Source organism: Oryx dammah, unplaced genomic scaffold (assembly GCF_014754425.2).
Source record: "Oryx dammah isolate SB20612 unplaced genomic scaffold, SCBI_Odam_1.1 HiC_scaffold_11, whole genome shotgun sequence".
NCBI lineage: Eukaryota > Metazoa > Chordata > Mammalia > Artiodactyla > Bovidae > Oryx > Oryx dammah.
The window spans coordinates 33,896,382-33,924,297 of record NW_024070195.1 but is presented as its reverse complement, the minus strand read 5'-3'; the positions used below and the strand labels follow the sequence as shown (position 1 = coordinate 33,924,297).

At 42.5% G+C, this 27,916-nt stretch overlaps 1 protein-coding gene across 1 annotated transcript; it reads right to left on the bottom strand.

Annotated features, from left to right (window-relative positions):
- Positions 1 to 319: 319 nt before the first annotated feature.
- On the bottom strand, positions 320 to 27,428 carry ZNF318 (zinc finger protein 318). The gene is made up of 10 exons (XM_040249564.1): positions 26,973 to 27,428; positions 24,305 to 24,456; positions 18,252 to 18,891; positions 15,620 to 17,065; positions 13,911 to 14,010; positions 11,242 to 11,546; positions 6,581 to 6,781; positions 6,026 to 6,125; positions 4,986 to 5,104; positions 320 to 4,704 (listed from the first exon to the last, which is right to left on the bottom strand). Exons 1-10 carry the CDS (start codon positions 27,426 to 27,428, stop codon positions 1,402 to 1,404), a joined length of 6,822 nt encoding a protein of 2,273 aa, XP_040105498.1. The 3' UTR covers positions 320 to 1,401.
- Between the last annotated feature and the right edge of the window lie 488 nt (positions 27,429 to 27,916).

Here is a 27,916-nt window from a genome sequence, read left to right as displayed (position 1 = left end):
GTTGCCCAAGAGCACACTTAGCAAGAACATGAGTATTTTGGGGAGCTCAGTTCCCAGAGGAGCACTGGGAGAGTCAACATAAAAGTATATACAAAGCTGCATAACAGAAAGATGCCAAAACCATACCTCTGCTGCCTACTCACTACCCATCCAGGAAGCACGGGGGCAGACTATAATGGAACAAAAGTAGTCCTAACAACTGGGGAAAGAAGGTTGGGAGGGGGAGACAGACAATAGGGAAGAGGAAGTTCATTGTTCTAGCTTTCCTATGAAATTCAAATGTGTGTGGTTGCACAACAAAAAAATCCAGAAAGAAACATGAGATTAATGCATTTATTCCAAGTAATTAACACAATAAAAATAAAGTTAAACTTGTCCAAGTCAACTCATAAATCTTTAATCTTTTGAACAAATGTACAACACAAAACATCACACTATGGAGGAAAAAATGTGAAAGGGAGAGGTAGAGGGAGGAATACATATAAGTGTGGAACAGAGGAGTACAATCCCAAAACAAGCTTCAGATCCTCTACCTCTTCAGAACAGAAAATGGCTGCTAAATAATTTTGCACAGTGTCAGTGGATCACAATGAACAAAGGCCATTTCAAAAACAAAAGGGACCCAAAAAGCATATCTGCTCCTGGCACTAAGCCATGAATAAGCCTTACCGATTTGTTGTCTTCCAAAAGTGAGCCTGGTAGATTTTCTTCCATGTTTACTGAAGTCATTTCCAAATAGGTTTGTGGATTAGCAGGACCAGCTCAAGCAAGGGCAACAGAATGAAGGAAGTGTGGGGACTGACATGCCACAAGGAAGTAAACAGTAAACAAAAGGGCTACTCACGCTGCATTTCAAACAATGTTAAGGCAGGCCCATCCAAATGGAAAGCCTAAGAGATGAACAATCCTTCCTTCCTCAGTAGTTTTCCATTTCAGCAGGCTTTCTTGTCTTTCTCCCAGAGATCCATCAGCTGCCCAAGAAATTGGGTGGGAATACAACACAGCAATTGGAGAAGTCAGCTCTGTCTCCCTCCTCCCCCAGAAATGGCAGAGTCAAAGCCAAAATACAATCAAAGCACACTAGGTGGTGAGCCAGATAGACATTTGATTTTAATGACAAAGTTGGAGAAAATAAATTGGCAAAAAAAAAAAAAAATAATTAACAGAAAATACTTTTTTTTTTACAGATATGTATAGAAATTATGATTGATTTGTCTGGTTTCTTAAGGAAAAAAGGAACGGAGGTAAATTTTTTAGCTTCCATGAACATTTACTCTAAGATGCTGACTGCATCTCTTAAGCGCAGGTTCCAGATGAGATCCAACTAGTCCTGGGTCACCTGGGCACCTGATTTCTAGAAGCCAACAGGATTCATCCACAAGTAGCTCTGAACGTGCTTTCTCAGCTGTGAACACTGGATTCCGTGTGGTCCTGGAGAGCATCAACTGCAGCTTCTTGTGCAGCTATTTCCTGAGGGATCGTACTGCCTCCGGCTACCTGTTCCCTTGTATGGGACCCTGAAGCCACAGATTTTACCACATTGAAAGGGTTGTCACTATACTCATCTACTTGAGGAACTGCTACTTCCGTGATGGATGCATTCGGTATTTCTAGCTGCAGTGGTCCCATCTCCAGGGAACTACACTCAGGAGGGTCACCTGGCTCAGAGAGAGGAGAACATATCTTCTCTTTTTGAACTCCAGATGTCCGTGTGACAAAATCAACAAGGTCTGGAAGGCAAGGAGATGGCCCAAGGGCTAAAGGATTAACTGTTTCTGATTCCAATCTGAGTGAATCTTGTTTCTCTAATTTAGATGTTTCTTCTATTTTCTCAGGCATCATTCCTCCTGCTAACAGGTCCAGGGCCTGGTGTGTTCCCTCTAGATTTCCCAAGCCAAGGCCAACATTTTCTATAGGAAGTCCAGTTTTCAAAATGTTAGGAGCGATCCTCCCAGTTCTGGGATTAGATGAGTTTTGTTCACCCTCTGCTCCAAAGTTCAGCACCAGGCTTTTGGGAGAATCTAAGGGAAACTCAGAAAAGGATGGTATTGGTTCAAAGTCGGTGAGAGTGGAGGGATTACCTCCTAGAGGGGATGCAGAATTTTCTTCACATACTTTCTGAGACAGGGCAACTGGGGATCTATGTGCTGGGTCTACCCGAGTATTGCAGAAATCAACACCTATATCCCCCAGGCTTCCCAGGGCAGCAAGCTCTTCTACTTTTAAATCTGTAACTTCAAAGTTTTCTAAGGCCTTGCTCTCTATTGTCACTGTTAGTTCTGGATGGACATCTCGAAGCTCCAGGGCTTCTGCTTTTGGTTTCTCTGGGCTCTCCCAGGTTTCTGGCTTCTTGTTCTCATCCCAAACAGTCAGTTTATAGGTCATTTTGCCCTGCAAGTCTTTTGATCTTTCTCTCTTCAGTTTGAGGCTTCTATACCTAGAAGTTCTGGAAGCTGATTCTGGTGCTGAATTTTCTAGCCACTCCTCACTACCAGTTGGGACTCCTTGCTTCTGTTCATGGTCTTTCAAGCACGTATCTGATCTGTCTGGGGACTGAATAAGCAATTCTGGGGCAGAAATTTTCACATCTTGTGGGTTCTGGAGTAAAGACCTAGCTTCTGATGGAAATGAGTCTATTTTTGCCTTTGTGGAAGAGAGAGCTTGTGTCTTCAATTCCGGTACTACTTTACCTTGAGTTTTACTTTCTATTATCAATTTCCTGGACTGTTTAGCCTTTTTGTCAGTCCTATGTGAGTTGGGCTGTTCTACTTCTTCCTCCCACATGCATCTGTTCCCACTGTTCAAATTAGAGTCCTCTACGCTATTGGGCCCAACACTGATATCTGTTCCCTCTCTCACTGTCCTTTCAGAGAGTTTCACTCCTTCTTCTTTTAGTTCAGTGCTTGTCTCTACTTCACTTTTCCCACAATCCTTAGATTGGTGGAACTCCTGGCTTTGTTGCTTACTAGATTCCACAAGGTGGGTTTCTACCAACTTCTGAGATTGCATGGTATGACACTGTGTATCTGACAGCTCAGAGGCTGTCTCCACACCTGGTGGCCCAGGGTCTCCCAAGTCAAGTTCAATTTTCCTCACTGGAGCTACATCCTTATTAGCATCACTCTGGAAGGAACCAGAGGCCCACTTGGCCAAAGTCTCTGTCTTTGGGGTAATAATTTCATAAGGCCTGTTTTGGCACAACCTTGTCAGAGGCTGCAGGAAGCCATAGCTGCTGCCTCTGTTTTTTGAATCTACACTTTCTACAGCTGACAATCTTCCTAGGGACACCAGAGGTTTTGAAATGGGCTTTTCAGAGTTGCTGACCAAAGGAGCAGAGGCCAAATTTCTACCTGAAGGCAACTCCTCTTGGGATACACTGCTGTTCAAAGTAGAAGTGGAAGAGGTATCTGAATTTTCAGCTCTATTTTCCCCATTGGCCAATGGACCACCACTCAGCTTAGGCTCAGGGGCTCCTTTTCCACCACTACTGTAGAATATGTCATACAGATCCTTAGCATTGGCTGTGGCTAAGCAGGAATTTCGCTTTTCCAATTTTTTGGCTTGTTCACTGAACACACTTGAGAGGGGAGGTGGAGGACGCACCAACACAGAGAATAGGGTCTGGTCCCGGTCACTCTCACTCACCCCAGGAGCCGTCTCATCAGAAGGAATGGCAGTAGGCTGAGCTGAGGCCATGATGGCTACTGGTAATACTGGGTTCAAAATGTTAGGACCCAGGAAGCCAGGGATGACAGTGTGAGATACAGCTGGGTTTGATTTCACTGGAGCCAAAACAGCATTTGCTTGGGCAGGAGAGGGGGCAGCTGGATGAGGTATAACTGGAGGTGGTGGCGGTGGCGGTGGCGGTGGAGGTGGAGGAGGTGGTAGCATTTGTTCAGGTATATGTGATGGCTCATTCTTTTCAGCCAGCACCATTTTTTCCTCTGGAGACCCTTTCAAAATCACCTCTTCCCCTCCAAATGCTTTAGAGATGATGTCAGGAGGCAAGAGGAGATCAGCTGAAGACTCTTTAACCACTGGCAGAGGCTTAGCAGTGGTTCCAGAAGACTTGATGGATAGAAAGGTGTTAAGCGGAGCTGGCTTGCTTACTGTGGCTGAACCTGATTTGCGGAGGACTGTGGATGGGATGGGCAGGTTGGGTCGGATCTTAGTCTGGGTTGAAGTTGTCACTACAGGCATCCAAGGACTAGTATGTGCAACAACAGTTTTCCCGGAGAGTTTGATTTTGATAGGCTTTGTCTTCCCAGGATCAGCTTTGCCATCCTCTTTGTCCTTACCACTTTCCACAATCTCTTCTTTGGAAATACTTGGGATCACTAAACTTTTTTCCTCCTCTTTTTCTGGCTTCTTCCAGCTGAATTTCCCGAAAGAGGAAGGTGATTCTTTCTTTATTTCTTCTTTTAACTGGAGTTTGATGCTAGGCCTCTTTCTATTTTCAGCCTTTTCAGGGGAGTTTCCACCCTCAGAAAGCTGGTCCTCTAATTCCTCAGACACCCTGTCGTCCTCCTTTACTTCCTTCATAATCTTTGCCTGTTTTTCTTTCTTCTCTTCCTTCGGTCTCTCACTGAACTTGCGCTTCAGCTCACTCTGCCGCCGCCGTTCTGTCTCTAGAACCACGGCCAAGCCAGCCTGGCGGTCCAGATTCCGTCGCTCCTCATACAATGGGTTTTCAACCACATATTTCTAGGGAAGAGAAAAGATAAAGGCTCAGTAACTGGGCAAAATACTTTAAGAGAGAAAATTTGGCCCTACCACTATTAGAACTCATTTAATGAAAATTCTGAGTCACCTTCCTTAAGGATAAATGGTCCTCTCAGGTTAGCATTTCTTACTAGGATTGACAACTTCCTTATGGTTATACAGAATTTGAAGTGTTAAGGACTTTTTCTTGCTCTGAGCTTGACAACATCAAAAGGATTACTGCAGAAAGTGGGAAAACTCCATAGGCTACTACAAAGACCAACCTTATATTTCTCATTGTGTTGATAACCCTTCACATGTTGCTCTCCAGAAATTGGATCCCCCAAAAATTCCTCACAGAGCTGGCAGTAATATCCAGTGATGGGAATCAGAAACTCAGAGCCTGCAAGAAGTGGAACAAAGTCAAGAAAGTAAGTCATTTCTACCCAAGATGACAGCAACCAAAGGAAATCCCACTTCCCTTTTGCAGTAAAATGATTAACAGTATAAAGGACTTTACTCACTTTCAAGTCAGAAGGAGCATTTAGAATCTCAATGGTATGTTTTTCCAACTTAAAGCCTGAACTCAGGACCTCCATCCCTTCTACATTTTGGGAACACTGGTTAATCCCCTAACTGGTTAATTCAGGAGTTTTCTGTGCCAGACTCATTTCTGTTGATTCTCCTCAAATTCCAACTAGCACTAAGTATCTTAGGAGATTTAAAAATTATACTCCCAGAAAGCCCAGTACCATTTGTATGAGAAACTCTCATGTTGGTATTAGTTACTTAGGAATTTATCTTTCACAGATATCAAGGATGTAGAAGCACTGACTACTTACAAAGGTAAGAAACTGAGAAGTTTAAAGACAAAGACACTTTCTATTTCTCAACTTAGCCCCTAATAACAACTATTCAAAAATATTTTATAGTTCTTAGCAGAAAAGGCAGTTATTTTGCACCTCTTACTGTTCTTTTTCACCTGGATTTCAAATAAGGTTTTGGGGCATAAGTCAGTGGTAAAGAAAGTCATATTTTAGTCCATGTGCTGCCAAAGCGAGCACAAAGAAAGTTTTATTTTAGAGTGGTATGTGTGTGTTTAACATCTGTTAGATTGTTGGCCATATGGGTAGAGACTGTTCCTGTCTTATAGCTCTCTTTATTTCTTTAGGACCTAGTTGTGTACATGGAATGCAATCTTCCAGCTTTGCTAAAAGTAATGGTTATGTCTTACTCTATGCTGCTTCCTTGCACCTTAGTTCAGGGATACCTCTTCCTTGACTGAATGTAAGGAAACCACAAAAATGGCAGGGAGGAAACTTACCTTTTGCAGGAACAGTTATCTTGTCAGTGCGCTTTACAGCATCTTGCTTGGCTTCATTCTGGGTCTTTGAAGCCCAAGGTCTGTTGTAGGGATCCAGTGTCTATTTGCAAGAGGCAGAGGCGCTCACACACAGCACTAAAATCTCAATGACCCACTTTTCTTTTTCTCCCCAACAACCAGGGGGGACAGAAGCCCCCAGCTGCCCACCCCCACCCACTCTGCCAACTGTTTAAACGGAAATCACCTGTGGAAAAGGTAAACATATGTTAGAGCAAGTACTAGCAATGGATAAAATGAAACAAATAATCAGGTACTCAAGGAATTAAAAGAGGCAGCAGCCTCACTTACACTTGCCATGGTGTTTAGTTACAGGCAGGTCCCCTGGACTGAGCCCTGGGGATGGTGTCTCCTTTGTTGGTACCTCTTGGCTCTTCAGATTGGGGCTCCTGCCCATATGAGAATGTTTCATTTTCCAGCTTTGTAATACAGATGGGGGTATAGGAGTTTGAGGGCAAGGAGGGCAAGAATGGAAATAACAGAGGGCAAGATACCTACCTGTGTGTGCTTCTTATTGTGCATATGGGTGAAGAAGTCAAACATGGTCCCACAGATGGTGTTGCAGTCTTTGCACCAGTGATTGCCAGCATCATAATACTCATAGGCAGCAATGGGCTGATCAGACTGCTTAGCTGGCTGGGGGCTCTCAGCAGGCTTGGGGCTCTTAGTACGGGAATTCTCATTGTTTACCTTTGATTCCTAGAGGGGGAAAAATCTGTACTAAGAAGGAATTCAAGACAATTTAGATCTGTCTTCCCACAGAAAAAGCAGGTAGCTACCACAATAACGGAAATAGGACTGTATGATCATATTTCCAGTGCCTAAAGCTGCACAAACTGGGAAAAACTCCATGATAAATCTGTCTGCAAGACTCAAAGAGAATTAATTTTATTCGAGTGTCATGTCATTATGAAGAATAAATCATAATGACAATATATTTACTTATATATCCAAAAATATCTAGAAGAATACTCAGGATTATGGAAACATTGGCTGCCTCTGGGGAGGGACGTAGAGAACAAGAGTGGATAGGAATCTTCTATAGGATCACCTTTGGTAGATGTTAAATGTGTTACCTATACAACTAAATACATTAGTTAAGTTTATCAACCATGACAACAACTAGAAGGGAAGAGGAAATGGAAAAGGTAATTGACAGATTAAGCAAGTGAACAAAAAAAACAAACCAGATGATAGTGAATTCTCTCATCACAGACACATCCAGTACAGAAAACTAGAGAACAAGGCTGGCATAGATAAAAGGGATAGTCATCTATTTAGAATAACTTACAAGAATCTGGGTAAAATGTTTCTAACTGCCTAAAATGTCACCATTAGAATTTAACATCTTTCAGTTAACATGAATCCTCTTTTAAAATATATCAACTCTCCAACATTAAGTGATCAATAATAAATAATATGAATTCATTTTTCAGCAAGCTGAGACAAGGTATTCAGGAAATGAGAATTCTGGATAATATTGGGGACTGAGGCACATACAAAAGATAATTCTGGAACACAGAGAAGGTGAGTATGAAGGAGGTTCCGCAGACACAATCAGGGAATGGAGCACCTGGAATATTGGCTGGTGGGGAAAGGAAGACTAAATGGAGAAAGGGAAACAACTGAGATTTCAACGATAACTTTTCTCTTTTACAGTCCTATTCAAGGGTCACTAAAGAGATCATATCCAGCAGGTAAGGGTTGGGCATATGCATACACTGCTGGTTAGTACTAACTGACACCACCTTTCCAGAAGATAATTGAGGAACACATATTATATACCTCATAATTCTTTATACCTTTGACCAAGCAATTCTATTCCATAATATTTATCCTTAGGAAATTAGGTCAAACACAGGTGATTTAATTGGTTAAATTTGTTATCCATACAACAATAAAAATAAGGATGCTTAAATGATATTACAGAAGTCTTATTTATTGACATGGAAAGATAGTCATGAAATACTACAAGAGCAGATACTTTCGGACTGTGGTGTTGGAGAAGATGCTTCAGAGTCTCCTGGACTGCAAGCAGATCAAGCCAGTCAATTCTCAAGGAAATCAACCCTAAATATTCATTGAAAGGACTGATGCTGAAGTTCCAATATTCTGGTCATGTGATGCAAAGAGTTGACTCACTGGAAAAAACCCCATTGCTGGGAAAGACTGAAGACAAAAGGAGAAGTGGGTGGCAGAGAATGAGATGGTTAGATAGCATCACCAACTCAATGGACATGAATGTGAGCAACTATCACCCACTCACTAACTCTGGGAGATAGTGGAAGACAAAAGAGCCTGGCATGCTGTAGTCCATGGGGTTGCAAAGAGTCAACAGGACTTAGCAACTGAACAACAACGAAGTAACAAAATACATTTGAATAGGACTTCCCTGGTGGTACAGTGGATAAGAATCTGCCTGCCAATGCAGGGGACACCAGTTCAATCTCTGGTCTGGGAAGATTCCACATGCTGTGGAGCAACTAAACCCATGCACTGAGCACTCCAGGGTCCGTGAGCCACAACTGCTGAGCCCGTGTGCCCTGGAGACCATGCTCCACAAGAGAAGCCACCATCATGAGAAGCCCATGCATGACAATGAAGAGTAGCCCCCATTTGCCACAACTAGAGAAAACCTGTGCACAACAACAAAGAGCCAGTGCAACCAATTTTTTTTTTAAAACACAAATCTATTAAAAGATGTATTTGAATAATCAATACAGATATGTGACTAGCCACAGAATGTCAAATGTCACTTTATCCAAAAGACTTTCCCTAACTACTCCATATTCCTTAGCCTGTTTTTGACTGAACCACCACCACCACCACCAACTACATAGTTCCCTTTTATACTTCCCATATCTAAACACTGTCTGGCACTTTTTTGGAGACCAAGAAATATTTATTAAATGAATGAACAGAAGAAGGTAATTTGGAATAATACACACCAACTCATTAGTAACAACTGTGTCTAAGTGAATGGAACTGTGGAAATGTGCATGTGTTTACTTTTATGAAATGAGCTATTTAAGAGGAAGAAAATCAAACTAACCATGCATTTTAAAAAGAGGCAAAGAAAGAAGAAAGATCAAAGACAGGTAGGAAACAGAGCTTGCAGAGAGAACATTCCTTATTGCTGAAATGAAAATCGAATTGCAACATATTCTTGTTAACTTCAGAGAACATTCTCTCACTCAAGTCAAGGTGATAGTTTATCATGGGGTTGGTGCCTAAACGGAACCCCAAAGAATGTATAAGTCAACTACAAGCTCTTCTCCCATCAAAGGCCCTGAACTCAATGGTCCTGGTATAAAATAGTCCTACCTGGTTGAGAAAGAGAACTCTTCCAGGAAGACATAAAAAAATTACAGCTCGGCTGACAGAGAATACAGAGTATCTTCTTCTCTAACCTTAATATTAACTGACCATCTACTATGTACTAGACATACTGGATGCCATGGGAAAACACAAAAATAAGTTATACTCTGTTATTCTCAAGAAGCTCTCATTTAGTGCAAGAGACAGGCATGAAATCAGGCATGAGTTTAATCATGCTTTCAGTAAGACAGAATGAAATACATTTTATAAAAGAACAAAGTAATTTATTGTGGGAATGCTAAAAAAGGTCTGACTCAATCACAGTGGAATTCAGGAATTCTTCACAGAGGAGGGGAGTATTAAAGTTGGGCCTTAGTGGATGAGTAGGGTTGGGAGAAAGATTATTCCAGGCTAAGAGGATTATTAATGATTTCCTGAGAGCTATCTATTTGCTATGTGGCAGGCACTGAACTGTGTACTGGGGACTATATTGGGGAATGAGACAGATATGGTCCCTGATCCCCTGAACCTTAAAATCTAACTGGGGAACACATGTAGTAATATAATTATAAGGCCATAAATGCTAAGAAGGAAAATGTAGGTATGAGAGTGTATATGAGGCAAATTTAACAACCTGGGAAATCAAGAAAGGAAGTCAGGGAAATAATTTAAACTGTGATCTGAGGATGAATTTGAGTTAGAACGCAGGATAAGAAAAGTAGTAATTAGTAGGAGAGGACACAAAGACATTAAAGGTGATGAAACATTTATGGAATGAAAATGCTAGTAATGAAATTACAGAGAGCAAAAGAAAAATAAGATTTGAAATGAGGCTGACGAGGTAGGCAAAGTAGTATCATAATCACTGGCTCAATGTGGAGAAAACATTAAGAGAGTAGCAGTATAAGCAAAAGTTGAAGGTGGCTTGAACTTGGATGGCAACAGAGATGATGAGATGAATGCAACTGAGATTTATTCTGGATGAAGAACTGGCAGACTCTGTAATCGCATAGAGCAGTTAGGAAGGGGGAGCACTAAGAATGCTTTTCCGGTTGTTGGCATAAAAACTGTTGGACAGTAATGTCATTCACTGAGACAGGTAATAAACAGCAGAGGAAGAAAGATTAGAGGGAGGCTGGGCACAATCTTAGTTTAATTTAGAATACATTGATTTTAAGGTGTTTGAGACAATCAAGTGGAAATAGTGAGTAGTCTGTTGGACACTCAGACTTGAACCTTATAAGAATCACCTGAGCTAGAATATAAAACTGAAAGTTGTCAATATGGTATTTCAGCATAGGAGTGAATGAAATGACCTAAGGAAAAAGCAGAATTCTGGAGACCTGAGCTAGAACTGAGTCCTAAAGAACTAAAATATTCATAGATCAGGAAATTAAGCAGAGCAGCTAACATACAAGAAGGAAAAGAAATGTGATGGGACCCAAAGGAAGAAAAGTTTTTCAGAGACAGTGGTTCCTTGTATCAAATACTGATTTAAGAACTGAAATTTGAGGCTGTTCAACATGGTGGTGACCTTGTTGCTAAACATGAAGCAAAACGGCATTTCAAGTTGTGAGAAGACTAGAAGCTGGACTGAAGTGAGTTAAGGTGTAAATGCTAGATCCAGAACATGGAGGGCCCAGAATTCTACTTTGGAGGCAATGGGGAACTGCTAAAATTCTGAAGGACAGTACCATGATCTAAACTATGTTTTACAAAAATAACTACCAAGAGTAAGAACAGATTGGAAAAGGAAGCTAAGAAAATGGTTAGCTAGAAGACTGCTTTAGGAGTCCATGGAAATAAAAGATACAATAGAAATGGAAAAGTTGAGTTGTTACCTTGCTATTGGAAGAGGAGTTTGAGGATGACGACACTTTTTCTGGGCTCTTGGATTTTTCTGCTTTGCCAGTCTTCTCTGTAGGCTCCCTACTGTCACTTGAAGACTTCTGAGATTTATCAGAAATGTTAATTCCCAAGATCTGAGCCACTTTGTCCAGTTCAGACTGTTTTTTTTCTGCCTCTTCTGCCTCTTGTCGAAGTTCTGCAATGTCCTTCATAATGTTATCCTGAAGCCGACTCACCTCTACTAGGAGTGGATCTTTGTGACCATCCTTCTCCCTTCGTTTCTTACGCAGCATTTCCCCTGAGTAGTCAAATGTCAACAGAAAGAAACACAGGAAAGTTAACAAGTCATTTTTCAGTCATAAATACTAATTCTTAAGACTTTATGCTCACAAAATCTCTCTCCATGAAACATCTAAAAGCAGGTGAGACTTGCCCTCCACATGGGCTGGCTCCTATGAAAGTAAAGGTTGAGTGATTACATTATCTCTTAGGTAGGGGTTATTAGCTAAAGATCTATGGACAGGTTTCAAAGAGAGACTCCATGTATCCCTAAAAGGGTATATACAAGTTTATGTGCATGTGTCCTCCAAAAAGGTTAATGTATGCTGTAACTGTAACTGTAATACATGAATTCTGTGGCTGTCCTCTTCAGAGAACCAAATAATTATTCACATATTTGACTTCATCTGATTTAAGGACCCTTCACCAACACATCCATTGAGTTTTAGATTTTGCCTTAAGTTCACCTGATGTTATTTCTTATTTCAAACTTCATATTCTCATGAAGCTTCTCATCCCTAAAAAGTCCAAAGCCAAACAAGAAATTACATCTTCTCCCACTCTCTGCTCTTCTGTTATCACCAAGCTGTAATATTTTATGTTCTTTTCTTAGTGTATATGTGAAACCCTAAAAGCACTGGTGAAGAGGTGTACTCAACAGAGGCATAATGGAACATCTTTTTGTGCCATAACGGAACATCTTTCTGTTGTGGGTGTACACATCTTTTTGTGTACACTCACAAATCAAAATATGATAGGGATACATCAAAAGGACACAAGACATGTATAAACCTATGGCTGATTTGTGTTGATGTATGGCAGAAACCAATACAACACTGTAAAGCAATTATCATCCAATTAAAAATAACTTTTAAAAAAGGGACACAGGAGCCAACTTTAAAGGGGCTCTCATTGGCCAAATTTGGGGCAATTTGAGCATAAAGATAAATAATAATAGTAAAATATTATATAAATGGATAAATGGGGGAGGAGGGGTGGGTAGAAAGCTCCTCCTCATAGTAGCTGCTGCTGCTAAGTTGCTTCAGTGGTGTCCGACTCTGTGCGACCTCATAGATGGCAGCCCACCAGGCTCCCTCGTCCCTGGGATTCTCCAGGCAAGAACACTGGAGTGGGTTGCCATTTTCCTTCTCCAATGCAGGAAAGTGAAAAGTGAAAGTGAAGTCACTCAGTCGTGTCGACTCTTAGTGATCCCATGGACTGCAGCCTACCAGGCTCCTCCGTGCATGGGATTTTCCAGGCAAGAGTACTGGAGTGGGGTGTAGAAAGCTAACCAATTAAGGTAAATGGAATGATGAAATTAGAAAATTACTATGTAACAATCAATAACTGATTTGGACAAGAAATCATCAATGAATACTAAAACTAGTGGGCCAAAGTCTGAGGAGCAACTGAGTATTTACACAGTCTCAAAATATCCACCCTATAAGATACTTATTAATTGAAAAGGGTAAAATAGTAACTTTACAGTGGAGAAACTTGGCAGACATCATCTTAACCAAATGATCAAAGTTGATATCACCAGTATGGGACAAATCAACACCTGATATGAACTTAGCATCATTTCTGTGATGTTCCTGTGCTAAAATGCACAACATGAATTTAATCATAAGGAAACATCAGACAAATCAAAATTAGAGGACATTCTACAAAACATGTGATCTCCTCTCAAGATTTGGGAACTGTTACAGATTAAAGGAGACTAAAAGAACATGACAACTGAATGCAATGCATAATCTTTAATTTCCTTTTGCTTCAGGACATCATTGGAACAATTGATAAAATATGAGTAAGATCTGTAGACTAGTATTCTACTGTTAATTTTCTAATTTGGTAAGTGTACTATGGTTATACAAGTGAGTTCTTGTAGTCAGAAGACACACACTTGGGACCTTCCTGGCGGTCCAGGAGTTAGAACTCCCCACTTCCACTGCCGGAGACACAGTTGGGGAACTAAGACCCCAATCCCTGGTTGGGGAACTAAGACCCCACATGCTGCACAGTGCAGCCAAAAATTTTAAAAATATTTTTAAAAAGAAGAAGAAGATACACATTTAAGTGTTTAGGACTAAAGGAGTATCGTTCTACAACTTACTCTTAAATAGTTCAGGAAAAATTACACCTACACCCACACACACAATTGAGAGAGAAAAACAAATATAGCAAATATGGTAAAATGCTAATAATCATGGAAAACACCTGGGAATTCTTTACACTAATGCAACTTTTCTATGTCTAATTATATCAAAAATTTTTTGAAAGTGAAGCTTCAATGTCAATGAACCTGTTTGAGAGTCCCCAAAGCTCTTCATTTGGATCTCTTACTAAAGTTACAACAAAAGGGCAGACTAGGAGTGTCTGATACCTTGCTGTTTATGAAGCCGCTCCAACTCAGTTCTAAGATAGTACATCTTCTTCTGGCGAGCTTCACGGTCACTTTTCAGCTTTTCCCTCTCTTCAATAACCTGCAAAATAAAAAATGGTAACAGACCCTTTAGCCTACAACATCTCCCCTTTTCCATTGTTCTTTTCCAGAAACCCTCATACTAGATAATATCTGAACGCAAGAATACAAACACCTGCACACAGAGGCTCTGACTTTATAATGAAGATATCTCATTCCAATTCAAGTTCCAGAATAGAATTATCCTTTCCAGAACTCTATTGATTGGAAACTACTATTTTTGTAGAAGCACTATACTATTAGATAGTAGTTCTGAGTCCAAAAGGAACCATCAAGAAGGGAACAAATATGTGTTGTGGATGAAGCATTGTGTTAGTTGCATTATATGTATCATCTTATTTAATCATGATATTATCTGTTTCACAGTAAGAAAACTGACGTTGCAAAAGACTAAGTAACATACCAAAGATCATATAGTAAGATGATTTAAAATCCAGGTATATTTGCCCTAAAGCCTCTGATCTTTCAACTATACTACTATCACCTAATGGGAAAAAACAAATATGGCTTGTCCATAAGGAACTCAAGTGAAAACCCTGTGTACTGTTAGCCCTGACTTTAGTAATAGGTTCTTAAAGGTAAAGGAAAGGAAAAGCACTAATCTTCAGAGAGTATCTCTGCAGTCTTAGGTTTTGTCATATGGAAGTTCTTCTCCTCTTTCCCAAAAGACTTCAAAAAAACAAAAAAACACAAAACACTGGGTACCCAAGTACAATGGAAAATTAAGAGGTGTTTTTGGTCTTCTCAAGGATTAGCTAAATTTCTTTTAAACTGGAAAAAAATCAGATTAGCCTTCCAATTTCACCTTTTCTATTTTTCTCCTCAGGTCTTATTTTATTTATTAGCAAACCAAATTAACACATATTACAATTTTATGGTCCTTAGGTCACTGTGTTTAACAAAGTGAGTTGTTAGCTATCAAGTACCTTTAAAATCAACAGTATATATTAATTTTTCTATTCAAAATTCTATTCTGTATCTCTATGTAATTTTTACCTACTGCTTTAAAACATCTAAATTATTATATCTTTACCCCAGCCACTGCTTGCTTTCTATAGTCAAGGTACCCAATGAACCTTGACAGTATAAAAACTACTTTTAAAAGTGTCATAAAATATATTATTATTCCTGGACTCTAAGTTAAACCAGAACAAACAAAGCTTATTTCTTGGTTTAGTTACCAAGCAACAACTAGTCAATAGTTTTTAAACCCCATAATCACTACAGGAAAAAGATCCAAAACTCACTGGGATAAAACAGAGATTTCTTGATTTCTATGGAAATCAGGAAAGGAACCCAATTTTGGTTCCTCACTCTCTGATGAGTCATACTGAAGACTTAAAGGCTCCCAGCTCTACCCACAGTGTCCTAAGGCTGGTAATTGAGATAAGAGAAATAAACTTAGGAAAAAGAAGTCTAGCAATCGCAGTGGGACCTAGGGCCAGACTTTAGGCCAAATGAGAAAACAATCAAAGAAAAAATTATGGTATAACAGCAGTCTCTAAAGACTGCCTTGGACCTTGCAAATTTTTAGCTCCCTCTAAAAGACAAATATAAGTTTACGTTAAAATAGAAGATGCAGGCACAGGAGGCCCAAAGCTAACACTCACCTTCTGTTTCTGGGAAGCACGGTTCTTCTCATCAGAAATCTTCTCCGGATTATATCTTATGAGTGATGGGATGGACACATGGACAGGCACTTGGGCAGTAGGAATTGAGCCCAGCACTGACTCCTCATGCTTGGGCTCATCAGGAGTCACAGTGGGGATCACACGGAGGTTGGGACGGCTACGGGTAGCTTGTTTGCTAACTGGCACTGTCCTGTGTGAGTCTGGTAGAGTGTGATTTGAAGGTTGGGAGGCAGGGTACATGGGCCACCTTGAGGCTGCATATGCCATGTAGTGCCTATAGGCATCAAAGGAAGCAGGGGGAATGGCAGGTCCCTGGTAGTTTGGAGGTATCCGAGCTGCAGCAAACTGAGAGGCCCTTGGCACATGGAACTGAGATAAAGAAGCAGGGTGTGGAAGTCTAACTGGGGCAGATGGGGCTGATGGCAACACGCACCTGACTGCAACAGATGACTGAAACCCACTGCCAACCACCTCAGGTCCTGCAATATGACCCACTGGATGGTCAGACTTTAAGAACGGGGGGCTGTTTTTTGTGAGCAAGTAAGGATCCACAGGGGAGACTTGGTGTGGACGGGACCCTTCTGGGGAGTGGGTATTGCTATGGTGCACCTCCCCACTCTCCAGTCTGTGAGGATCTGCAGAGCGCCGATCAGCTGAGAAACGGCGGTCAACGGAGGAACAGCGGTCTGCAGAAAAGTGCCGGTCAGCAGAGGAACGGCGGTCAGCAGAGGAACCTGACGGCTTTTTGCCATGAAGTCGTTCCTGTGTGCGTGCAGCCAGTTTACTAATCTCGGCTACCCCAATATCCAGCCCTATGGTCTTGAGCAAGTCATGAATCTTGGCATATTCTGGATTGGTCTCTTCTATTGATTCTAGCTTTACAGTTGGAGCTGAAGAGGGTAGGGAGCTTGCCTTCTGCCTTGTAACTTCACTTTCAGAGCTCCCAGGGGGCTTTGGTGGAGATTCTGCTTTTAAATCCTCTTCTTCATCCCCATAGAGAAACTTCTCTTCATCCTCAATGTCAGGGAAGCTAAGTCGCCTTTTTTCCTGCGTACTGGTAGAATGTGCTAACATGCTCAGAATGCAGGAGAAACCACTGCCATCCTGGCTAGCTCTCTCGTGAGGAAGCAAGAAGTCTGTGTGTCGCTCTGGTCCCTCAGCCTTCATATCCAATTTTTCCTTGTGGCACAGAAAACTTCCAAACTTCTCTCTGAGGGGACTGTTGTCTTTGGGTATCCCAGGGAGGGGGCCCCATTGGTAGAGGTTGCCCTGAGATTCCTTCAGGGTAGTCTCTACCATAGTTCCCTTGTTGTTTTCAACCTCTGAGGCAAAAGCAGCAATAGCACCACTTAGTGGAAGAGATGAGTGTCCAGAGTAAAGAGGGTGATCCTGGCTGGAGCTGGTACTGCTGGGAAAACTTTCAAGCTGCAAAAATAAACATAACTAAATTAGCCTCTCTACATAGAATCTCAGAAAACTAGTAACTGAGATTAAAATAAATACTTTGTTGTTCTCGAATTAACAGGGCAAAGATACATGTGGATGAAAGGGAGGTCCTTAGCCAGGTTCAAATATGGTTTCCCATTTCTCCAGATGGTTCTGCTGTAGCAAAGGGAAATAGAAAAGAAGGCAGATTGAATCTTAACTTTTGCCCATTTGTTACAGTCTTTAACAAGGAATTTGAATTCAAAAGGACTTTAGAGATGCCCTAGCTTACTTTCTCTTTTTATGAATCTTCAAAAGAAAAAAACATATAAGCAGAGCTACTTTGACTGAAGTACAGTCAGGAAATTCTGATCCCTAACTGATCAGCCTTCTCTTACTTAGCTCCTAAGAAAACAAGTAAAAACAAGTGCTCATGCCTGACCATCTTTCCATAAGTGAGGAAAAAATATCAAGGTCCAGAATGGTTAGGTGACTTGTCTAAAAATCGCACAGCAAGTTGGTGATAGAGATGGATCCAGAATTAGAATTACCTGATTTCTGGTCTAGTGTCCTACCACTCATACATTTTTTCTTCTCTTTAAAGAGAGATGAGGAAAATTCAATCAGCTCCTGCCTTTGCTTTTCAAGCTTCATTTCCAAGAAACCCATATTCAAAGATCCTACAGGACTAGCCAATTTAGAGGAAAAAAAAAAACCTTTATATAATAAATACTCTCCAAAACGTCTGTCTAGAAAGCCTGTGTGCTTAGTCACTCAGTCATGTCTGACTCTTTGCAACCCTATGGACTGCAGCCTGCCAGGGTCCTCGGTCCATGGGATTCTCCAGAATACTGGAGTGGGGTTTGCATTCCCTTCTCCAGGGTATCTTCATTACCCAGGGATTAAACTCAGGTCTCCTGCATTGCAGACAGATTCCTCCATGGTCTGAGCCACCAGGAAAGCCCCTTAGGAAGCCTAATACATAACAATAGAAGCCCTCTATTATTGCATTATGAGGCCTACAATTTCCTTTGAGAGTCCTGAAAGGTACAGCTCATAAGCATAACAATGTTGTGCCAACATACATTCCAAAGATATCTGAGGGACACAGCCCCCAGGAAAGTAAGTAGGCTTTAAAATATTGAGGGAAACAAGCAAGACACCCTAGAAGAAACACAGCATAGACCTGCAAGGAAGGCTCCATGTCCACTTCAATCCGCTTTTTCAGAATTGACTTCTTGGGCATCACAGATACTTCCTCAGGCCGATGTAAAGAATATCCTGGCTCTGATGCTGTAAGGACACCTGACAATCCAGGGATGGGACAACCAGTGCCGCCACTATCAACTCCCACCAGCTCCTGACTCAAGCTCCTACTTCGTTCCTCCTCCTCCTCTCGTTTTCGCCGGGCAAGGTCCAGCTCTCGAAACTCAGGGTCTAAAAACCTAGGGCTTGGGCTCCGTCTACGCTGTCGATAGTTGCGAGTCCCTGATGTAAAACTCGGGTGATCACTTCCCATGTTGTGTATCTTCTCTGTGTCATCATAGCGGGGCCGTTTGGCCTCCCGGCTACTTTCCTCAGGTCGTACAGAGTAGGAGCCTTTGAGTTTGTCTCTGTTCCGTTCTGTTCCCCGCAACAGCTCATCATGACAGCTGATATGAGGGCTATAATCAGATCGATGCAGGAAAGTTTCTCTTGCTCGGTAGTCCTCATCAAGTTGTCCCAAGAAGGGACTGAGAGGTGCCTCCTCCCGGGAAATATATCGTTCAAGACCTCGAGAGCATTGGGAGCTTCGAGTGAAGACAGAATCATCAGTCAGGTCATCCCTGAGGAAAGAGACAAGCATCATTGAATATAATGGACTTGGAAAGAGCAAGACCAGACAAGGCTAAGAGACTGACATCTGGCAAGGGGGCTGTAGAATGCTTAGAACAAAAGACAGTAATCATGAGAGCATATCTCAACATACGAACAAATCTATGTATATACATGCAACACTTCTTCTCCCTTTTCCCAGAGCACAAGCAGCTGCAGCCTCTAACCAATGGAAGAGACTGCTAATCTATCTGGACAGAATTCTTTCTTTAATTAGACTTTGGGGATGCAGAGTCTCATGCAAAGGTCTTGGAGATGTGAAAATACCACTACCAGACTACAAAGAGTCCTGGGTCACACAACTTCACACTAGCTCTTTGCTACTAAAACTGTGGTCTGAATAAGCAACATCAGTATTTCCCAGGAACTTTTTTTAGAAATGCAGATTCTCAGGTACCACCCTGCATGCCAGGTACAGCCAAAAAAAATTTTAAGGTGTAAAACAAAAACTGTAAAAACAAAATTTGAGTTAGAGCAGGCCAACTTTACCTGTTTATATTGTTAAATTTTACAGAGTATTTCATTTGGAAAAAAAAAGTTTCACTGTGGGAAAAAAAAATTTTTTTAACCACTGATCTATCCAATTGGCATGATTTTCTTGTAAGTTTTAAAAGGGTCTGCAATTGCTTCGTTTCACTGGATCATATATTAAAAACCATAAAACTCCCTCACAGTCTGTTTTGTTATACTCTTTCCTGCCTTGCCTGAATATTCATAAGCATTTTGTTAATCTTGAGCCCAGAAAAAAAAGTATGTGATGGTTATCTCACTTTATATTTCTATTACAGTGAGACAGATTTAGGTCTTAGACTTTTAAGGCATGAAGGTAAAAATACAGGATGGAACATCTGTCTTTTCAGCTCAGATCTCTATATCACACACAGTATCCTAATCTTCTGGGGCATTATGGTCACAGAGCTTCTGTTTTTGCAGTTTAGTTGCTAAGTCCTGTCCGATTCTTTGGGACTCCATGGACTACAGCCCTGTCAGACTCCTCTGTCCACAGAATTCTCCAGGCAAGAATACTGAAGTGGGTTGCTTTATCCTTCCCCGGGGGATCTGTCTGACCCAGGGATCAAATCTGCATCTACTGCATTGGCAGGTGGATTCTTTACCCCTGAGCCACCGGGTAAGCCCCAGGGAGCTTCTACTGCCCCCTAAAACTTTCTGATTTAAATCACAGAAACAAAGATCCCCTAGCACTTTAAGCTTTTCTGGTGGCTCAGTGGTAAAGAATCCACCTGCAATGCAGGAGACTTGGGTTGGATCCCTAGGTTGAGGAGACTTGGGTTGGATCCCTAGGTTGGGAAGATCCCCTGGAGAAAGAAATAGCAACCCTCTCCAGTGTTCCTGTCTAGGAAATCCCATGGCAGAGGAGACTGACAGGCTGCAGTCCATGGGGTCACAAAGAGTTGGACACAACTGAGCAACTAAACAAGAACGAAGTACTTTAAGCATACAACTTAGAAAAACTTACACGTCACTCACATTTCAGAGTGAATTACTATCCACAGGATGGTAATTATTCCTGTCTTCTACAGTTTCTAGGAGCTATTTCTGTTTTTGTAAGTTTCGAAAAATGACTTGTTTTTTTATAATAGTTGTTTTCCTATTTCTGGGACTAAAGTTAGTAGAACATCAAAGAGCTGCTTTTTCTCATTCACTAGCACAGCCCTTTTTCAGTTTTAGACTGAGGTTACAGCTATAAGTAACTTTATGAAAGACTATAAAAGATAAATTTTATTACCTCTTCTATAAGAATGTCATCTATGGGAATCAAGATTCCTGTTACTCACCTCCTCCCCAAGAATTTAGGGAATTTTGTGGTCTCAATGTACTATGAAATAATAGGAAAGAATGAGAATGACCAAAGACGATCTCTGAAATCAAACATAAATAGAGTAAAATATTTTACTTTGCAGGTCTGCCAGCCATGAACACATCTTTTTTCAGAGAGGAATGTCCATGAGTTGAGTCACTCCACTGCCAAAACACCATCTATATACATAGTCTCTGATCACATTAGCATAGGGAAAAATGACAGGCTCCATGGCTAGTAGGCAAGTTCATCTATTGCTCCTACATTCAGCTTTCTCCACCAAGAGACATACTAGCCTCAAATCTCATCCAACATTAAACATCGAGAAGCTAGAAATAATGAAATGGCTCTCAGAAAGACTCAATCCAAACCTGCAGTCTCCTGCAAAAGGAGGCAAAAACCAATAAAAGAAGGAATAGAAACAGTTAAAAGAATGCGCTAATGTGTAAATACAGGCAGAAATCAGGTTGCCTGTTAGAAGCTCATGTCCTCCTTCCCTAGTTTTCCCAAAGGATGAGAGAGAAACTGACTGCAATAAAAGTGAGTCCTAAAAAGAGTGCCATCTCCTGCAGCTCAGAATAGTCCAGTGACAAACTCTCTCTGAAAGCTTTGGTCAAGTCCAACTCTTTTCTTAAAAAATTGACTGAATGATGTAGGTGATGGGTACCTGGAGGCTCACTGAACTATTCTACTTTTCCTGTGTTTACAAATTCCCTTAAGCAAGTTAAAAAAAAAAAACACGTGTCCACAAAAGTTTGTACACCAATATTCATAGCAGCATTATTCGTAACAGCCAAAAAGTAGAAACAGCTAAAATGGTATCCATCCACTCAACACTGGTAACAGATAAACAAAATACATACAATGAAATTATTATTAGCAATTTAAAAAAAATGAAGCACTGTTATATGTAAAAATATGAATGAATCTTGAAAACATTATGCTACGTGAAAGAAGCCAGTCACAAAAGACCACACATTGTATGATACTATTTATATGAAATGGCCAGAATAAATACAGAAGAAGGTTAGTGAGAGGCTGGGGGGTGGGTAGGTGAGACTAAGGATAAGGCAAAAAGAAAAAGTCTAAAATTGATCACAGTGGTATATGTACAACTCTATGAATATACTAAAAATCACTGAACTGTACACTCCAAATGGGTGAATTGCATGGTATATGAATTATGGCTAAATAAAAAAGCTGCTAAAAAATGTATATGGTAAGAAAAAAAAGGTTCTCCAGAGCTCAAACTTCCCATTATTTTCCTGTGCTGATTCCTCAAAATGCCTGAAGAAAGCTGTTGTGTTTCTGTCTTTTCCCTAAGGCAAGTACAGGGAAAAAATCCTACTCCCTACATCAAGGCAAGGAGAAATCAGGAGATGAGAATACCATGAATGGAATGTATAATGTGCAGAATACTCTGATAAACAAGGGAAATCAACCTCACATCTACATTTATTCAGAAGCTCAGAGTCTTCACACAACCTATTTACACTTCCTTTACAGAATAAGTTACAGTCCTGCACAGAGAACTGCCATGGTGAGGAGATTGACAACCCTGGCAATCTGGCTGTAACCCAAACCTGGTATAAAATTTAACAGATCAAATATGGGAAGAGAAAGAATACAGGGTCTCAGGAAAAAATAAACACACACCTACATACAAACGATGGAAATGGCCTGTTTCATTAGCTAAAGACTGGACTCACAGTCAGGAAGACACTTTGTGAATGCCAATGTTCCTATGGCCTGGTTTTAGCAGACAGTAATTATTGACACAAAGCAGATTGAGCAAGAATGCTGAGGGCAAAAAAGTCTAAAGAATGGCCTGGAACCTCCTTTTAGAACCTTAATCTCACTTTCTCTAAAATAAATTTCTCTCTCTGAAATAGGATTCAAGAGAGAAAATTAATACCTCAAATACAAGAGGAAATTTTTAATTTTTATAACTTATAAACAGACAATTGTTTACCTGAAGCACACGTGCATAACAAAGTTTATGGAAAGGAGAGCTGACACCCTAGAACCAGCAAGAGGAAATGCTAAAGTCACACCAAAACCTAAGCTCCTAAGGAAGGAAGAGAATCACATCATGCACCACCTACTTGGACTGCCTACTCAATCATCTCCTAAAATAGAAGCAGCTAGAAGGGCATGGGCTGTTGCCTCAATTAAGTGATATAGTCACATACCTTGAAGCTCTATCTTCAGAAGCTTCAGTGTTATATGACTGTCCTGCCTTGCTTCACTGCATTGAATAGCCACTGAAGCTTTGAAGTAAATATTACCAAAGGGCAGCACTGGTCCTCACACTTCCTGCCCAGCTGTCCCCCACCTGCCTGCCTATATTCTGTGCACTACTTCACGGAGAGTCACGGTTTAAAAGAACATTATATTGATTTACTGCTACTGCTAAACATTTGTGAAAACTCCCAACATAGTTGGCAGAAACCACTAACAGACATGGTTCTCACCTCTCAGAAAGAGTGCTTTCCCTGCACTACCATTCTAGCTCTTTTACTTTTGCGAGGTGAAAAACACGTAATGCATTATTTACTTCCCATACATACCTAAGTTCCTAGTACCTGAGATCTATATTTAACACCCTGTGGAGTATATTTGCCCTTCCTTAGCCCTCAGTGGTTGTAAAGTAATAACTGAAATTAAACATTTTTAAAGATCTCTAACTTTCTATTAATGCCTATGTGTATGTGTGTGTGTGTGTGTGTACAATTAACATGAATTTATCTAAACCTTTTCTGAATCTATATATATTTCAGCCTGGACAAGCTGAAAAATAACACCATTTAAAAAAAGATTTCTAAGGACTTCCCTGGTGGTCCAGAGGTTAAGAATCTGCCAGTCAATACAAGGGACACAGGTTTGATCCCTGGTCTGGGAGATTCCATATGCTGTGAGGCAACTAAGCCAGTGTACCCCAACTACTGAGTCCAAGCTCTAGAGCCTGTGCTGTGCAACAACAGAAGACACTGCAGTGAGAAGCCCGTGGGCTGCAACTAGAGAAAGCTTGATTGCAGCAATGAAGACCCAGTGCAGCCATAAGTAAGTAGATTTCCTAGATATCCTATTTTGTTCAGAACTTTCCTTTGCAGAAGGGACCCCACTAGTTCCACTATTTTAGAATCTGTATCATCTCAACTGTTTTTAATTTGGGGGACTGTTTATATTCCCTCAACTTCCTCCTTTCCAGCTGGGGCCAGGATGACCTTTTTTTCTTGGCCATGCCGTGCTGCACACAGGATCGCAGTTCCCTGGCCAGGGATTGAACCCATGCCTCCTACAGTGGAAGCACAGAGTCTTAACCACTGGACCACTAGGGAAGTCTTAGATCTTTTAAAGTCTTTTTTTCTACATAATTGTTTCAGCAAGAGTCTACCCCACTCTTTCCAATGTTATACTTTGTACTGGACACAGTGCATAAACTTCAGTGCTGGCACCACCCTTTCAAATACATCATTCGGAAAACAGCAATAATTCTACCTTCAAGTACTCATATGGCGTGCCCTGCTTCAGATGAAGCCTACCTGTCTGCATCCTCCAGATTTTCCACTGGTGACCCCAGTCGATCACTAAGCCACCTCCGTTCTGGTATGCCAACACAGAAGTGGTCATTGCCAACAGTGATCCGTAAGCTCTGTTCCAAAGAAGAGTCACATCTCAGACCAGGAGAGCGTCTCTATAAGAGTAAAAGATATTAACAGTCAACAGGGTCAAGACATTCCTATACTCAAAACTGTTCTCCTTCCTAAAGCTACAATCCTACAGGGTGAGAGATGATTATGGTAAGATACTACTCCAAAAATAGAGGACTTTAAAAAAATTATCAAGGACTTCACTGGTGGTCTAGTGGCCTGGGTTCCATTTCTGGTTGGGGAACTAGATCCCACATGCTACAATTAAAGTATTCCCATGCTCCAACTAAGACCTTGTGCAGCCAAATAAACATATTTACATTTTAAATTATCATTTTCTTAGGCATGGGGCCAGAGGAGTGAATTAAGTCTGCTACCAGAATCTTTACATTTCCACTAAAGGAGACAAGCCAAACACAGGTTAAGGAAATAAAAAAGTATTTCTGATGGCACTGTGAAGTGTTAAAAAGTTATTAAAACATGATAAAATGAAAGATTGGGGAAAAGGAGCTACTTCAGATAAGATGGTTAGAAAAGGCATTCTGAGGTGATACCATTTAATCTGGAGCCTGAATGATGAGATATCAGTCTTGCAAAGAACAGATGGAAGATGTTTCAGGCAAAAAGAGCATGCTCTGTAACGAGCTTAGCATGTCTGGGGGAACAGAAAGGTGGCCAGCATGACTGCAGTGAAGTGACACAAAACAGGCAGAAGCCACAGTTAGGAAATCTGGATTTTTATTCTTAGTTTAACCACAGAAGGGGTTCAAGCAGGGGAGTGACATTACTACATACTTCCTCTAGATGCTCACTCTGTTCACATCCTCATCTTCTTCAGGTCTTTATTAAAAAATCACCTTCCAGAAGGCCTTCTCTGGCTACCCTTACCAAAAATTGTTAACTTCTTTCTGTTTTTTCTCTTAGCACTTAATCATATTTAACATGCTAAGACATTTTACTTTTCTTATTATCCAACTCCCCCTCAGAATATAAGCTCTACTAGGGCAGGGTTTTTGACTGGTTTGTTCATTATTGTATTCCCAGTGCCCACAACAGCATGGTAAGCGTTCAATAAATATTTCTCAAATACATAAAATGGAGGTCTTTAAAAATCGTTTTAATTTCTAGGTATAGAAAAAACTGGATGGTAACAAAAGTGGAGTGTAATGGAGCCTAATGCAATAAACTAAGCAAGAGATAATAAAGTTTAGATAAGAATAATGGCAGGAAGAAAACCGTTTGGAGGATGTATTTTGGAGGTATAGCTGATAGTTTAGATAGATGAAGTTATCCTTACAGACTGGGAGAAGGGAGATGTTCACTGTTTCTGGCTGAGCAACGGGTGATGTCATTTACTGAGACAAAAGACTGGAGCAAATAGGTTGTGCATTGGAGAAGAAAGGGGAAGTTATGGAAACTCATTGTTTTTTGTTTTCCTTACTTTCTCTGTAGTGATTAACATTCAGACTATCATACTCAGCTATGAAAATCTTAAAATCTTAATAAGTCAATTCACCTATGACCAGAGTACCCAGATATTGTTAGAGATCCACTAAATAAAACAGAAACTGTCACTTTTTTTAAAGGATTGGTTAACTGATAATAAAAACAAATACCAAAACACCACATCCTGCCCAGAGGCTCTACTAACGGAGAGATGCATGAAAAGTCAGTATTACCTCTAAACTAACCTTCTTAACCTCATGCTCTGTCCCTTCAGCAGGGAAACATAACAGTTAAATTCAGGGTATACTGGGAACCAGGTAAAGAATTGAATCACACTCCACCACTTCTTACAGGCATCGACTTAAGTTTTTTAAACCTCTGTGAGTTCCTCAGCTGTTAGATAAGGAGGAACCCACCTTATCTACCCACCCCGCCCTCCCCCCCGCCCCCCCGCCGACCCGAAAGGACGTGAATGTTCACAGGGAACGTGTAAAGTGAAGGGCTGAGCATCATTCCTGCCACACAACTAGGTTAAGTGGAGGCAGCTATTACAACGACTGTAGATACCTACACTTCGATTTCAGAGAAGCAGCTCCAACACAGAGTACTAACAGTTTACATTCTCTCGGTGTCTACCCTGGGAACTGTTTAAGCCACCCTAAGTCGCCACAAAGACATTTCACCCTTTTCCAGATCCAGGGCGCAGCTCAGTTCTAGCGGGACACACACAAAACCATCCAACTCTAAGGACACCAACTACTGAAAAAGTACCAGGCACACGGCGTGGAGGAGCTTCCCCTCTCCCGGCAAACTTTTTCACACCTCACACAGAGGGAGAGAACCAGCCTATTCCCAGGGAACGCAGCACAGCGTCCCGAGCCGGCTCCCGGCCGCGTCCCGAATCCGTTATTGTGCAAATGAAGTTCCCTGGGTTGACCAGGAACCCCCTGGTTCGGGCGTCGCTGAGGGGGCCCACGGGGATGAAGGGCCTCCCATGTGGGGACCCCGGCCTGGAGGCCTCTGGTCGTCCGGGCGGCGGGCGTTTCTGAAAGCGGGAATTGCGGGCGAGGGGGCTGGAGCACAGACAGAGTCCGGGTGGAGGGGTGGGAATTACCCGGCTGCCGCTGTCGCCTGGATGGTCTCCGCGGCCGTCCCTGGCGAAGTCGGCGCGGGACTCCCCTCGGCTGCTCCCTCGGAAGCCGGCCGAGCCCGGCGGGAAGAGTCGTCTGCCCCGCGGCGGCGACGGGGAGCCGCGACGGGCCCGCGGCGGGGACGGGGAGCCGCGACGACCCCGCGGCGGGGACGGCGAGGCCCGGCGGCCGCGGGGCGGAGACGGGGAGCCGCGGCGACCCCGCGGAGGGGACGGAGAGGCCCGGCGGCCGCGGTGCCCTGAGGGAGAGCGGGGCCGGCGAGCCGGCGTCCGCGACGAGGAGGAGCAGGAGGTCGGCGGTGAGGTGCGGCGAGCGGGGCCTGAGGAGGAGCCGGAGCTGCGGCCAGTGCGCGGGTCGCCCCCGCCGCTCTCTTTAGGCCGGTGTGAAGAGACGGAGGAGCGGGCGCCGCTGCGGTACATGGCTCTGGCAGCCGCGGCCACGGCGGCAGCGCCGACCTGGGGGCGCCCCGGACGCGGGCCCCCAGCGCGCCGCCGCAGCTGCAACCCGGGCCGCCACGGCCGCCGTGCGCCGCCCCCGCAGCCGGAGCCGCCCCCTCCCCTCAGCCCCGCGCCGCCCCTGAGGCCCGGTGGAGCGCGCCCCCGCGGCCGCGGCTGGCGGTTGGAGGGCGCGAGCACGGGCCCGACACACCCCCCCGCCCTCCGGGGCTCCCCGTTCCTCCACTCAGGGAGCGACCAAGGGAGCCAGAAGTGGGGAGGAGCACGGAGGGCGGTGCGAGGCTGGGCGAAGGGAGGGGAGGAGAGGCGCGCGACCTGCGCTCCTCACGCCCCGCCTCCAAGCCGGCAAGATGGCGGCCGCTGAGCCGCCCACTTCCCCTCCTCCGGCGAACACGTGACCCCGAGCGCTCTGCCCGGGGTGGGCCGAGCGGAAGGGAAAGGATTAGCGGGAG

Excerpts from the sequence above, each read along its gene's own strand:
- ZNF318 (XM_040249564.1), bottom strand. The coding sequence starts at position 27,428 with ATGTACCGCAGCGGCGCCCGCTCCTCCGTCTCTTCACACCGGCCTAAA. Across the intron at positions 18,892-24,304 it reads AATCTGGAGGATGCAGACAG|GGATGACCTGACTGATGATT; the intron begins GTAGGCTTCATC and ends CTCTTTCCTCAG. Across the intron at positions 5,105-6,025 it reads GATAACTGTTCCTGCAAAAG|GCTCTGAGTTTCTGATTCCC; the intron begins GTAAGTTTCCTC and ends CACTTCTTGCAG.